General features: G+C 36.9%; 1 protein-coding gene across 2 annotated transcripts in view; it reads right to left on the bottom strand.

Moving 5' to 3' along the window:
- tdrd3 (tudor domain containing 3) overlaps nt 1–12,277 on the bottom strand; it is a 35,506-nt gene extending 23,229 nt beyond the window's left edge. Inside the window, exons 1-4 of one of the 2 annotated variants that reach the window (XM_056243025.1) lie at nt 12,067–12,277; nt 11,030–11,120; nt 10,801–10,866; nt 10,264–10,424 (exon numbers count right to left, since the gene is read on the bottom strand). In XM_056243025.1, the coding sequence (XP_056099000.1) occupies nt 10,264–10,424; nt 10,801–10,866; nt 11,030–11,120; nt 12,067–12,104 (356 nt within the window). In that variant the 5' untranslated portion in view covers nt 12,105–12,277. The remainder of the gene's footprint in view (nt 1–10,263; nt 10,425–10,800; nt 10,867–11,029; nt 11,121–12,066) is intronic. The other variant, XM_056243024.1, reaches the window with a different exon arrangement.
- Nucleotides 12,278–13,837: the final 1,560 nt, after the last annotated feature.

Genomic DNA, 13,837 nt, shown 5'->3' with positions numbered 1-13,837 from the left:
AAAGAGGTCTGCGGGCCGTTCAGAACTCCAACCAACACAAAATATGAATAATTACGCTGTGCATGTACAAATTAATGATTTAGGAGGGAAATAGACTGCTCCCATAACGTAGAAAGCAACGACTATACAGCAATGTTCGGTAAATATTCAACCGAAAAATATTCTTCATAAAATTAAACCGGAGAGATAGTTAATGAGTGAATTAACTATGTTCCTAAATACATATAAGCACATGCATAACCCTCCCTAACCCATTTAAATAAATGAATTGTGTGTGTGTGTATATAATATTATATATAGGTTATATATATATATATATATATATATATATATATATATATATGTAAGCAATAAGGTACGAGAGGCTGTGCTGTATCGTGAATAAGTAACGGCTGTAGGGCGTTGTTAGGCACGACGCGAAGCGGAGTGCCTGCAACCCCTTCAGCCGTTACTTATTCACGATACAGCACTTGCCTCGAGTACCTTATTGCTTTTATAAAACGGTTGCCACACAATAAAAATATTAAAGGCGAAAAATATGTATCTATGCAACTTTCATGAAGTAAAATCACTAAAAGCCTGCCTTCCGCTGGAAAAAATAGTCCCGGAACGTGAACAGCAACAGAAGTTACATATATTATTTCGCCAATAGATGGCGGCAAAGACTGTCTTTATGAGTGAGTGAGTGAGTGAGTCTGTAGAGAAGGCTTTTGAAAGGACTCGAACTTGTGATCACGGAGAAGACAGACGCAACTGACAGATGACTAACGTTATGCACGGAAAACCCCATGACTGTTAAAAGGACAAAATATGCAGCGGACATTCAAACGCATTTTTTTATTATGAATATAGGACTGACCTGAAGGAAAATGCTACGTCTACTGTAAATGCAGGTACACTCGCTTACTCGATCTCTCACAATGCTCTGCTCTAGCTTTAAATGAACAATATCAATGAGATGAAACATCTGTTTAAGTTGCTAAGAGTGGTTGCTAGGGGTGTTGTGTAGTGATACATAGAACCGTTGGGTGAAGCGGTCATAGCCGTGTTTTATCGTGAATAAAGCACAGCTATTGACCAATCAGAATCAAGGATTGGAACTAACCGTTTTATAAATATATATATACACATATAAAATATTATTTAAAAAAATATTATATATTATATACATCAGTTACCGTAAGTTAGCTAACGTTAGTGAAGTGTTGGTCACGTAAGCTATCGCTGCAATTAACCTATTATCTTCCAATAAACATTTACTAAAACTGGCTACATTAAATATAACTACAGACTAGATTCACGAGAGGTCGGCGAATGTGTGTAAAAGTAAAAAAATACAGTAATTTCATTAATTTACCAGCGAACGTACTTCTGAAGCACTGAAAATGAATGGGGTTCAATGGAGAAACTATCAGTGTTTGGAACTATTGGCCGCTCCACGACACGCGTTACTTCCGCATTCCAAAGTTCCTATGGCGGTCTATGGGAGTGTCGCAACTCTCTCTCTCTATGGCTCTGACCCGATCCACTCGCGTAACTGTAGTAAACGCGACACAATCGACCCTTTGCAGGGAGTTTGATTGACAGGCGATCTGACCAATCATAATCCGCCATCCGCCGAATCCGCAATTTTTGTCCGACAGCCATCAGGAGTTAATAGATTAACATTGGAGGATTTGAACTTGAGAAACGGTGTGTACTGACGTCTTTCCGTGGTTAAAACAACATTCCTTCTGATGTTCATTCATGTTTATTTGATGCTATAAATTAACTAGAAGGAAGAGATGATCGGTTCACGAGCCGCTTTAAGAGCGGTTCAGACACAATAAAGAGCCACAAAACAGTTTTTATTGTTTAAATTTCTTTTAAAAAAATGACCAAATTTGAAAGTTGAGACCGTTTCATATCAAAAGTAAGCTGGTGTGTCCTGTCTGTCAGTGTGTGGTCAGTGTCCTCTCTGCTCCGCGATGTATTTTTCACTGCGTGAGAACATGTGGCGTGAGAGAGGCGTGGCTTGTTGGACATAGCAACAGTAACTAAAGGGGGCGGGTCTTTGCGAACAGTCAATTGCAAGTGGAGATATTGGTTTAATTCAGTTAAACATGTTTGAACCAGACACTGATTGAAGAAGAAGAGGAAGAGTGAATTATACAGGATTGTCTATAAGATCATGAATCATGATGTGTTTTATACAGTGTCGAACACATTGATATGATTAGCCTTTGTCTCGACTACGTTATCAAACAGCTAATAATGTGTGTGTTGCTAATGTCACACACATATGTTCCCGTTCCCCATCTCAGAGTCACAGCGTCCTTCTAAACATCAGCATCAAACATCATAGAAACTCAGCGGAGAAAAGCCCCATTTTCAATCAGGCTTTAGTAGTTTTAAGGAGAAAATGCTCTACGATGCTGCTGTTGACTGATGACTTTGCCTTAAAGCATATTAAAATATATATACAACATTAAAAACTTGATTTGCACCACAGGGGGTTAATTATTTGTATGCATTAAGCATCGTATTCCTAATAGACAAACTACACTTTATAAGCGTGCAATGCCATCATACACATGTTGCAATAATGCATGTCCATTCTGTGCTTGTAATTCTGCAAGGGAATGAAGGAGGCTTTGAGTTCTCATGAACAGTGGACAGTTTCATTCTGTATGTTAGATGTAGAGAGAGAGGAACAGATGAATAAAGAGCGCTCTGTTCTTCGAGCGGCACAACAACAGTCTCCACCTGTAGTCGCTGGCCGGCGGCCACCAGGAATAGAGACGTGGGATTGGTGGGATCTGAGCCAATCAGAAGCTCTGAAACTCGGGTTAAAGGAAGGGGAGTACAAGAAAAGCACTGAAAAGGTCATTTGAATTTGAAGCGGCTTTACAAGATTACAGTGTCAGATTCCTTGGATTTGTGTTTGACGGTGTAAAAAAGTTGCAAAGATTATACGAGTACGTTATACAAGAAAATACTATTTCATGATTAATTCAATGCGTTACTTGCGGTTTCTTAGTAATCATTTGTGAAATTTAATAGCAATTTCTGAGTGAAAATTGGGGTTATTTATTTGAGCAAACCCGTAATATTACATATTAAACTTTCACAATTCAAGGCTTTAGATACACTATTATAAGTTTTATGCAGTTTTTGCATATTTTATGCAGTTGACAAGTTCATTAAAGTTTTTTATTTTTATTAACAAATTTAAATAACGAGTCAATACATCATCAATCCTTTTTTCAAAACGTTAATTGATCTGTCAGGATGGTTTTGGGGGGAAATTGCGTACATACGTCACTCGCCCGTGTGTGTCTCCTGATAGAGTAAGTGTGTGTGTCTGTGTGTGTGTGTGTGGTCAGATGTTAGTCGTCACAAGTAAATCTTCAACATACGGAGAATCACCAGTTTTAAACACACTGATCAGAGGAGAGATGATCATCTGCAAACTCATAAGATCATCCACACTGACCTTACACTGCAGAAACCAACGCTTTAAGAGATTTAATCACATTTTCCATGAAAGTTAAAGCCACAGGTAGGATGTTATATAGTCTGTGTATATTTATATATATATACACTCACCGGCCACTTTATTAGGTACCCCATGCTTGTAACGGGTTGGACCCCCTTTTGCCTTCAGAACTGCCTCAATTCTTCGTGGCATAGATTCAACAAGGTGCTGGAAGCATTCCTCAGGGAGTTTGGTCCATATTGACATGATGGCATCACACAGTTGCCGCAGATTTGTCGGCTGCACATCCATGATGCGAATCTCCCGTTCCACCACATCCCAAAGATGCTCTATTGGGTTGAGATCTGGTGACTGTGGAGGCCATTTTAGTACAGTGAACTCATTGTCATATTCAAGAAACCAATTTGAAATGATTAGAGCTTTGTGACATGGTGGAAGTAGCCATCAGAGGATGGGTACATGGTGGCCATAAAGGGATGGACATGGTCAGAAACAATGCTCAGGTAGGCCGTGGCATTTAAACGATGCCCAATTGGCACTAAGGGGCCTAAAGTGTGCCAGGAAAACATCCCCCACACCATTACACCACCACCACCAGCCTGCACAGTGGTAACAAGGCATGATGGTTCCATGTTCTCATTCTGTTTACGCCAAATTCTGACTCTAACATCTGAATGTCTCAACAGAAATCGAGACTCATCAGACCAGGCAACATTTTTCCAGTCTTCAACTGTTCAATTTTGGTGAGCTCTTGCAAATTGTAGCCTCTTTTTCCTATTTGTAGTGGAGATGAGTGGTACCCGGTGGAGTCTTCTGCTGTTGTAGCCCATCCGCCTCAAGGTTGTGCGTGTTGTGGCTTCACAAATGCTTTGCTGCATACCTCGGTTGTAACGAGTGGTTATTTCAGTCACTGTTGCCCTTCTATCAGCTCGAACCAGTCTGGCCATTCTCCTCTGACCTCTGGCATCAACAAGGCATTTCCGCCCACAGAACTGCCGCTCACTGGATGTTTTTTCTTTTTCGGACCATTCTCTGTAAACCCTAGAGATGGTTGTGCGTGAAAATCCCAGTAGATTAGCAGTTTCTGAAATACTCAGACCAGCCCTTCTGGCACCAACAATCATGCCACGTTCAAAGTCACTCAAATCAACTTTCTTCCCCATACTGATGCTCGGTTTGAACTGCAGGAGATTGTCTTGACCATGTCTACATGCCTAAATGCACTGAGTTGCCGCCATGTGATTGGCTGCTTAGAAATTAAGTGTTAACGAGCAGTTGGACAGGTGTACCTAATAAAGTGGCCGGTGAGTGTATATATCGGGAGTTTATTTTTAAGATAGTTCCTTGTCTATAAATGGGTAAAGCTACAGTAACATGAGATCCTCTCCATCTAAACTGGTCAAATCGGTTAAGCCTATAGTGAATGTTTTATGAGCAGAAGGATAATCTCTCTCTTTTAGTTATGAGAAAGAATCATATTAATCCGAAGCACAACCAGAACAATGTTCTTCCGCAAAATGCATGCAGTTTTGTTTTTTTAAGAGCTAGAAAAGTCAGTGTTCCTTGTGAATCCTTATGGACATTTTTGTCCTTTTCAGTTTTGTGTTTTTGATCACTTAGCCTGTGTTAATGCTAACTGCATAAAATTTGGCACAGGTGTGTATTTTTATTGGAATTTTTCTATTTCACTGCCATTTTCTTAAAAAAATATTTTTTGCACTAGGTACACAAAATACTCCCTCTCAGCGCCTTTTGGACAAAAATGTCCCCATTGAAACCCATTAAAACTGCATTTTTTAATCCCAGGTTCATTTAACTATAAAATGATGCAATCTTTTTTAAGAGGCTTTCATTCTGTTGGTAAGGCTTCAAAATGTTAATTTTTACCATTTTTTATCAGATGGTGTCATTTTTCCAGGTTTGGCCTATAAAACAAATATCGCTTTATTCCTGTTTTCTGCTTCGGCATATTATAGAGCCAATTGGATAAATTGTGCAACGATAATTGTGTGGGTGTGTTGGTATGGATGTCTGAGTGTGGTTAGTATGTGTGTTATAAAAAAAATTGTGTGTTTGTGTGCTTGTAATATTTGAGAGAGAAAAACTCTATTGCAAATCTAAAATCCAATCACTGTGTGCACCAGTGGAGTTTTGCTGGCACCCAATGGGGGAAATCTGTTACTGCACCCAAACAAAATCTTACCGAAAGCTCATTTTTTGAGATATCAACCTCAAATTTGGAACACAACTTATTTAGATTTATGGCTTGGAATTTATATCAGTTTTAGAGTTTAACATGTTTCATAAAATATATATTTTAGCCGCCAGAAGTGATCTCTCGCGCGTGTACGTCACTCATTGTTTACACAGAGATTTCGGAAGTGTTACCTTTCACTGTGAAGATCTAAACATATTTAGATATACAGGAAATCCCAATGGAAGACGATTTCGATTTATCAACAGACAAACGCTGAATTTTTTTCGCCACCGCCCAAGAGATCACTTCCGGCGCTTTCCGGCGCTAGCGGCGCCCTCAGATCACTTGGACGTGGCTGTGTTTACAAGAGGTAAAAACGATATAAATACTGTTCGTTTTCTCACACAAACCGCTTGTTTCGTGTCTTAGGCCATCAATGTGTACTTACATTTACGAGTCATTAAATCATGTTTAATCTGGACTTCTCTGTGCTGCTCTTTGAGGTGGTGACCATAGACCTGCATTATATGACTGACAGACAAGAACGGTTTGACCTAAAGATATCAAAATTGCAACTACTGCGGAAACAAAGACACCTACACCTTGGATGCCCTTGAGGTAAGCTAAAACATACCAAAAATGTATTTCAAAGTGAACTATCCCTTTAAGAGCTAGAAAAGTCAGTGTTCCTTAAAAAAAAAAAAAAAAAAAGTGTCACATTCTTGGCATGTACATCCACAAAGACACATTTTTTCCGCATTTCAAAATGACATTTATGTTTTAGGTTCATTGAGTGAAAGAAAACGAGCCTGAAGTGACATCGAAAGCAACGCAGTGACTCTGTAGAGCCGTGAACATCAATTCAGTGTGTGTGTCAGAGAAACCCTTTTCTATGCCACTCTCCACAACATCCAGAGCTCTTTCTTCTGACTCCAGGCAATTACAGACCCTCTTATCACATTAAGAGCTACGTTTAATCAAACCCTGGGTTTTTGGCCTCATTATGGGCCACTTCACTGTGTCTGACGGGCCGAGACATTATTTCATTAAATCACCCCGTCCAATTAGACGTGCTTCAATTAAATATCTGAGGTACTAGATTTTACAGCCACGAGAAGTGAGTGAGGGAAACTCTGTGAATATCGCATTTACTGGCCAAATCTTGACGTTTGAAATCAATAAGCTTGATCAAATTAGCCAAAATATCTAATAAACCATCATGTAAGGTGGATTTCAGTATCCCACAATGCAATGCACTTGATATTGCATTACCTGAAGTAACATCAGGCACCATTTTTAACATCTCTTCCTCTAATCAGGGTTCGTACAGAAACTGTTTTAAAAAGAAATTCCAGGACTTTCAAGGACTACTTTTTTGTTTTTCAAGGACAATAATCAGAGATCGCACTTATCAAACAATATCTTTAGGATTTTTTTAACTCAAATTACAGATATAAGGTATCCAACATACAACGTATTTAGTAATATATATTAAATACAAAGTTTATAATGGCTATTATTGTTCAATAAATAATGTTTTATATTATAATGTTGGCGTTGGCCTACTTCGTATCGAGAAAAGGTCTGATGGGGGTTTATGTAGTGTTCATTTTTGAGTGAAAAGATTGTATTTGTGTTTTAATAAGTGTTTTAATAATTCATAAAAATGGCTGTTTTCAAGGGTTTTCCAGGACTTAAATGTCAAAAAGTCAAATTCAAGCACTTTAAGCACCTTGTACGATCCCTGTCTATTTAATCAGACTGCCATGAGACATTTTTACACAACTTTAAATCAAAATACAAGATATGATAACGATGCCACTTGCTGAATTAAACACGCAACATAACGAGGTCACGTAACAACAACGCAACATACTACTGTTTGATTATTTAACGCTGCATGTCGCATACGGTTTCACACACTTCTTTTAAATAGCAGGCAGTATTAGTGTCAACACAAATGTCGTTTTCGTATTTTTTTTTTGTGATCAACAACTCACATGTGTTCTTTTAGTATCATGTGTTATTCGGTAGAAATATAGAATGATTTAAGTAAAAATTGACTTTGAATGGGAGTTGTGCTTTGTTTCAGTCGTCCCTCCTGAGCGGGAATGAAACACACGGGTGGGACGGATGAAACATAACAGTTTAAACGGTAAATATTCATCTAATGCTTGTTTTTATGAACCGTACCTGACAAGTAACTTATGTACCGGTCCTGTCTCAGGAGCTCTGCTAGGAACAGGTCGATTTTGGCCCATCTAATTAATATTCATGAGCCTCTCTTCTGATTGGCCTGTTGTTTTCTGAGTGACACATGGCCAGATATTGTTACAAACATATTTAGTAATTTATTTTAATTTTAAGGTTCATATTAACATTTTTGTTCTGTCGCTCAATAAACAATAGCCGATTTGCCTTTGCGCATTTTGCGTAATCTTTCAAATAGGCTATTTTGAAGACGACAGACAAATCCGTTTACAATTCATTTTCTTACATTTACCGGTATTCCTTGAGTCATATTAAGTGATTGAGTCATATTGAGCGATTGAGTCATATTAAGTGATTGAGTCATATTGAGTGATTGAGTCATATTGAGTCATATTGAGTCATTGAGTCATATTGAGTCATTGAGTCATATTGAGTCATTGAGTCATATTGAGTCATTGAGTCATATTGAGTCATTGAGTCATATTGAGTCATATTGAGTGATTGAGTCATATTGAGTAATTGAGTCATTGAGTCATATTGAGTGAATGAGTCATATTGAGTCATTGAGTCATATTGAGTCATTGAGTCATATTGAGTCATTGAGTCATGTTGAGTCATATTGAGTCATATTGAGTGATTGAGTCATATTGAGTGATTGAGTCATATTGAGTGATTGAGTCATATTGAGTGATTGAGGCATATTGAGTCATTGAGGCATATTGAGTCATTGAGTCATATTGAGTCATGTTGATTCATATTGAGTCATATTGAGTGATTGAGTCATATTGAGTGATTAAGTCATATTGAGTCATTGAGTCATGTTGAGTCATATTGAGTCATATTGAGTGATTGAGTCATATTGAGTGATTGAGTCATACTGAGTCATTGAGTCATACTGAGTCATTGAGTCATGTTGAGTCATATTGAGTGATTGAGTCATTGAGTCATGTTGAGTCATATTGAGTCATATTGAGTTATTGAGTCATATTGAGTGATTGAGTCATATTGAGTCATATTGAGTCATTGAGTCATATTGAGTGATTGAGTCATATTGAGTCATATTGAGTCATTGAGTCATATTGAGTCATTGAGTCATATTGAGTCATTGAGTCATATTGAGTCATTGAGTCATATTGAGTCATTGAGTCATATTGAGTCATTGAGTCATATTGAGTCATATTGAGTGATTGAGTCATATTGAGTAATTGAGTCATTGAGTCATATTGAGTGAATGAGTCATATTGAGTCATTGAGTCATATTGAGTCATTGAGTCATATTGAGTCATTGAGTCATGTTGAGTCATATTGAGTCATATTGAGTGATTGAGTCATATTGAGTGATTGAGTCATATTGAGTGATTGAGTCATATTGAGTGATTGAGGCATATTGAGTCATTGAGGCATATTGAGTCATTGAGTCATATTGAGTCATGTTGATTCATATTGAGTCATATTGAGTGATTGAGTCATATTGAGTGATTAAGTCATATTGAGTCATTGAGTCATGTTGAGTCATATTGAGTCATATTGAGTGATTGAGTCATATTGAGTGATTGAGTCATACTGAGTCATTGAGTCATACTGAGTCATTGAGTCATGTTGAGTCATATTGAGTGATTGAGTCATTGAGTCATGTTGAGTCATATTGAGTCATATTGAGTTATTGAGTCATATTGAGTGATTGAGTCATATTGAGTCATATTGAGTCATTGAGTCATATTGAGTCATTGAGTCATATTGAGTCATATTGAATCATATTGAGTCATATTGAGTGATTGAGTCATATTGAGTGATTGAGTCATATTGAGTCATTGAGTCATATTGAGTCATTGAGTCATATTGAGTCATTGAGTCATATTGAGTCATTGAGTCATATTGAGTCATTGAGTCATATTGAGTGATTGAGTCATATTGAGTCATATTGAATCATATTGAGTCATATTGAGTGATTGAGTCATATTGAGTGTTTTCCTATGACCAGGTTTAACTGGCAGGAGTCGCTGTTTCACCCGTCCCGACCGCGCCTCCTGCCAGTTAAACCCGTTTTGTCCTTAAACTTAAAAACTCTGATATTACACACTTAAGGGTGTGTTGCAGTACTAATACACCTGCCGTATTATCATTACAATGGCACATGAAACAATAAATACAACTCGTCAGTCAAAAAAAAGTAAGGCACGAAAGAAATCACTAACCCCACTCAAAAACAGCTTTCCAGCTCTAACTTTAAACCGTTTCAAACGTCCCGGCTCTCCCCTACACTAGTGTTCAAAAGTTTAGGGTCTTTTGAATGAAATTGATACTTGTATTCAGCAAGGATTCGTTAAAAAGTGCAGGAAGACAGATGCAAATATCCTCAGACACACATGAGCTGTACCTGATTTTGGACAGATGTTTAAACTCGAGGCCGGTGCAGAGTGTGTGTCCGTCTGTCATCTGCACACGGAGCATTCTGGGGGCCGCCTGCGACTCCTCGTGGTCTTTAGAAGCAGCGACATTACGAATCTTCTGCACCTGGAGGACACACGGACCGTCCAACTGTGGGAGAGCACAGGGATCTTGCATCACACACACAGAAAAAACGCTAAAAGCTAAAATGGAAGTAATAATGCATCATGAGTGTCAATTGTTGTTACAGAAAAACAGCTCACAGACATTATTAAGCAGAATCATCATGTACTTTTGGGGTGTTTTACCCTTTTGCTTTAACATATATTTCCATTAAGTCCTGCTGATGTTCTCTTTAATAACAGCGCCATCTTGTGGGCAGCATTAGCAAGTGCATGACGTCTAATTGTTTGCTGGACAGTGTCTGTCATCTTTGCATTATTCTGGATTTTTAGCTTAAATCCAATGGGAAAATCCTATCCATTTCCTAATGATCAACATAAGTCAAGTCCGTTAGCTTGAATACCTTTTCTATTCGGCCACTGTTGATGTCCGCCGGCAGAAAGCTCTTTCCTATGGGTCTCAGATCATTCTGGGGATTATATAACACTAGTATTATTCATGTTCTGTTTATCAAGGTGTGGAGAGCCGAAACCCGAATATAACTCATCATCACAAATAGACAAAGAAACACAACTGGTTTATAAATGTGACACTTTTGAATATATAATGACAATGTCAAATATCAGTCTTACATTTAACGCTACTTGGATGATGTCAGTCAGTGATGTTTTCTCCTTCTCTGAAGAACTTTTACACTCCTCTATTCCTTCATCTGTAAGGTACCTGTGAAGAAAAGTGAGAATTTAGAGCAAAAGAGTTTGATTTATGTTAATAATTTACATAATCATGGACCTAACCTGTATTCAGACTACTTTTAGATTACTTTTGACCTAGCTTGTTTATAACTTAAGATTTAAAGAGCTAGTTCACCCAAAAATTTAAATTATCCCATAATTTACTCACCCACCCCAAGCCATGTCATCATATTTATCTAGTGACACTAACAGAAAAATTACAATGACAATACAAAATATGATAGGGCAAATCCACTGCGGGTTTTTCATGCATTATATTGCTTTAATAACTTCAGACTAGTGGAAAGATAATCTAAAATACACACGTTTGCATTTATTTTATTGCACTTTATCTATTTGCATCTGTAGATTTCAATTACAATACATATCTTTAAAGGCCATGAGTTTTACCATAGTAATGTAAATGCAGTGATAAACACCAATGCATCAAAGTACCATGGTATTAGCACTGGATACCATGGTAGTTGAATATAACACTCAGTTAAGTGTGAGATGTAAAGGAACTGAACACACATTAATAAACATTAATAAACATCAACACTAAATACTGAAAGACGCTGTTAATTGTTCTTGTGACGTGTTTATTTAATAGAGATTGTGAAAGTTGACGTGACAGTCCGAGTGTGTCGATTAGAATCTTCATCAGATGATTATTAAAATATCAGTCATGACATATATAATATATGTATTAATAATTGACTGGTAATAGACTAGCAGTTAACAAATGTTGAATATCGTGCTAATCATTTAGTCGCTATCTGCACCTAACAGCCAGAGACAATGAAATAAACTAATGAAGTGATATTAAATGAACTTATATACTCCTGCTAAAACTCAAACGGAGTGAGTAAACGAATGTAAACATGAGTTAGCATCACTAGCATGTTAGCCGTTAGCACTCAGTAAAGACTCACCAGCCCTCTTCAATGAGCGCGGAGCTCAGATCGCACATCTTCACAGAAACTGACGAGACTGTGAGGAATCACGGTGTGAAATATCGCTGGCTTCACATTCTGTGTTATTCGGGGTTCATTTTTTTCAACACCGTTTAGCTGCTCCTGTGACGGACAAAGACGGATAACGTCACGCGCAAACTTCCGGTACGTCACGGGTCAAAGTGGAGCGGCGCTGCTGACGTAGACCTCGAATAATATGGATAATATTAATAATGTTACACTAAAGTAAGGGTGCTATGATTTACACGTGTAGTATATATACACTACCGTTCATGTTTTTTTAATGAGTCTCTTCTGCTCATCAAGGCTGCATTTAGTTGATCAAAAATACAGTAAAAACAGTGAAATATTATTACAGTTTAAAATAACTGTGAATATATTATAAAGTGTTATGTATTCCTGTGATCAAAGCTGAATTTACTCATTCCTCCAGTCTTCAGTGTCACATGATCCTTCAGAAATCATTCTTCTAATACAATGATTTGATGCATTTATGATTATTATCAATGTTGTAAACAGTTGTGTAAAATTTATTTTTAGGATTCTTTCATGAATTGAAAGTTCAAAAGAACAGCGTTTATTTGAAAGAGTCTTTTGTTACATTAGAAATGTCTTTACTTTCACTTTTTAATGTGTCTTTGCTGAAATAAAGTAATTTCTTTTTTTAAAAACATTTGAATGGTAGTTTATAATGTTACAAAAGATTATATTTCAGGTTAATGCGGTTCTTTTGAACTTTCTATTCATCAAAGAATTTTTTTTTTTAAATGACTGTTTTCAACACTGTAAGCATTTTAATGACCTTATATATATATATATATATATATATATATAGATTAATATACTTTTTAAGTATGTATCATAATATATTACTTTATATTTTGAGCATTTTGAGCTTTAATTGATGAAAATGTTGGTCTAATTGTCCTTTATAAACCCGTCAGTTTCTCCTTTAGAGATTGAAATATTGTATGTGTGAAAGAATATGAATGATTGTTTGTTATTAATGAGTGAGTTTGGCCGTTTATAAGAAAGGAAAGAGAAAGAGTTCTAGTGGATTTGCTTTGTGTTCCTTCCAGAAAAGGAGTGAGAAAGATTTTCCCTTTCGGTTTTATTTGTGAGAACATTAGACATGTTTCTCGGCGAGTTTGATCTGTCATCTGTCACAACAACTCCTAAAACCACTGCAGTCCTGGTTTACTCTCAGTTAAAGACAATCAGTTAAACAAGCTAACATCATTGTGAATGATAACGACGATATTGTGTCCCTAGATGTTTAAACAATAGCTTTAAATTGTATTTTATTCCCCAAGCAATCAAGTTTTAAATGATGCTCCCTCTAGTGGTAGTAGATGAATAGACACAGACTGGATATCAATCAGGTTTACTATTAGAGTAGTTTTTATGTATTCAAATTGCAAATAATACGTCAAATGTGAATTTGCCAAATGTTGTGTGAGTGTAGCCTACGCTGCAAACAGAATTTCCCTACGGGGACAAATAAAATAATTAATAAATAAATAAATACCGATAAATCTGCGTGAGAAAAGAGCAGAGAGCATGTTTCTCGAATCAAAGGCAAAGATTAAAATAAATAGATGAACTATTAAAGTCTCTATGACTCGTGTTGTCAGCTTTATTCCAGCGTTCAGTGAATGTTCAACTCCATCTGAAATCTATCAGTTTTCTTTTAAATGTGTTTGTACACCTTTTATTATGTTTCTTCCAA

This window comes from Rhinichthys klamathensis, unplaced genomic scaffold (genome assembly GCF_029890125.1).
Source record: "Rhinichthys klamathensis goyatoka isolate OS25496 unplaced genomic scaffold, OSU_Roscu_1.1 h1tg000769l_1, whole genome shotgun sequence".
In the NCBI taxonomy this organism is placed as follows: domain Eukaryota; kingdom Metazoa; phylum Chordata; class Actinopteri; order Cypriniformes; family Leuciscidae; genus Rhinichthys; species Rhinichthys klamathensis.
This window is presented reverse-complemented; position numbering and strand designations above follow the sequence as displayed.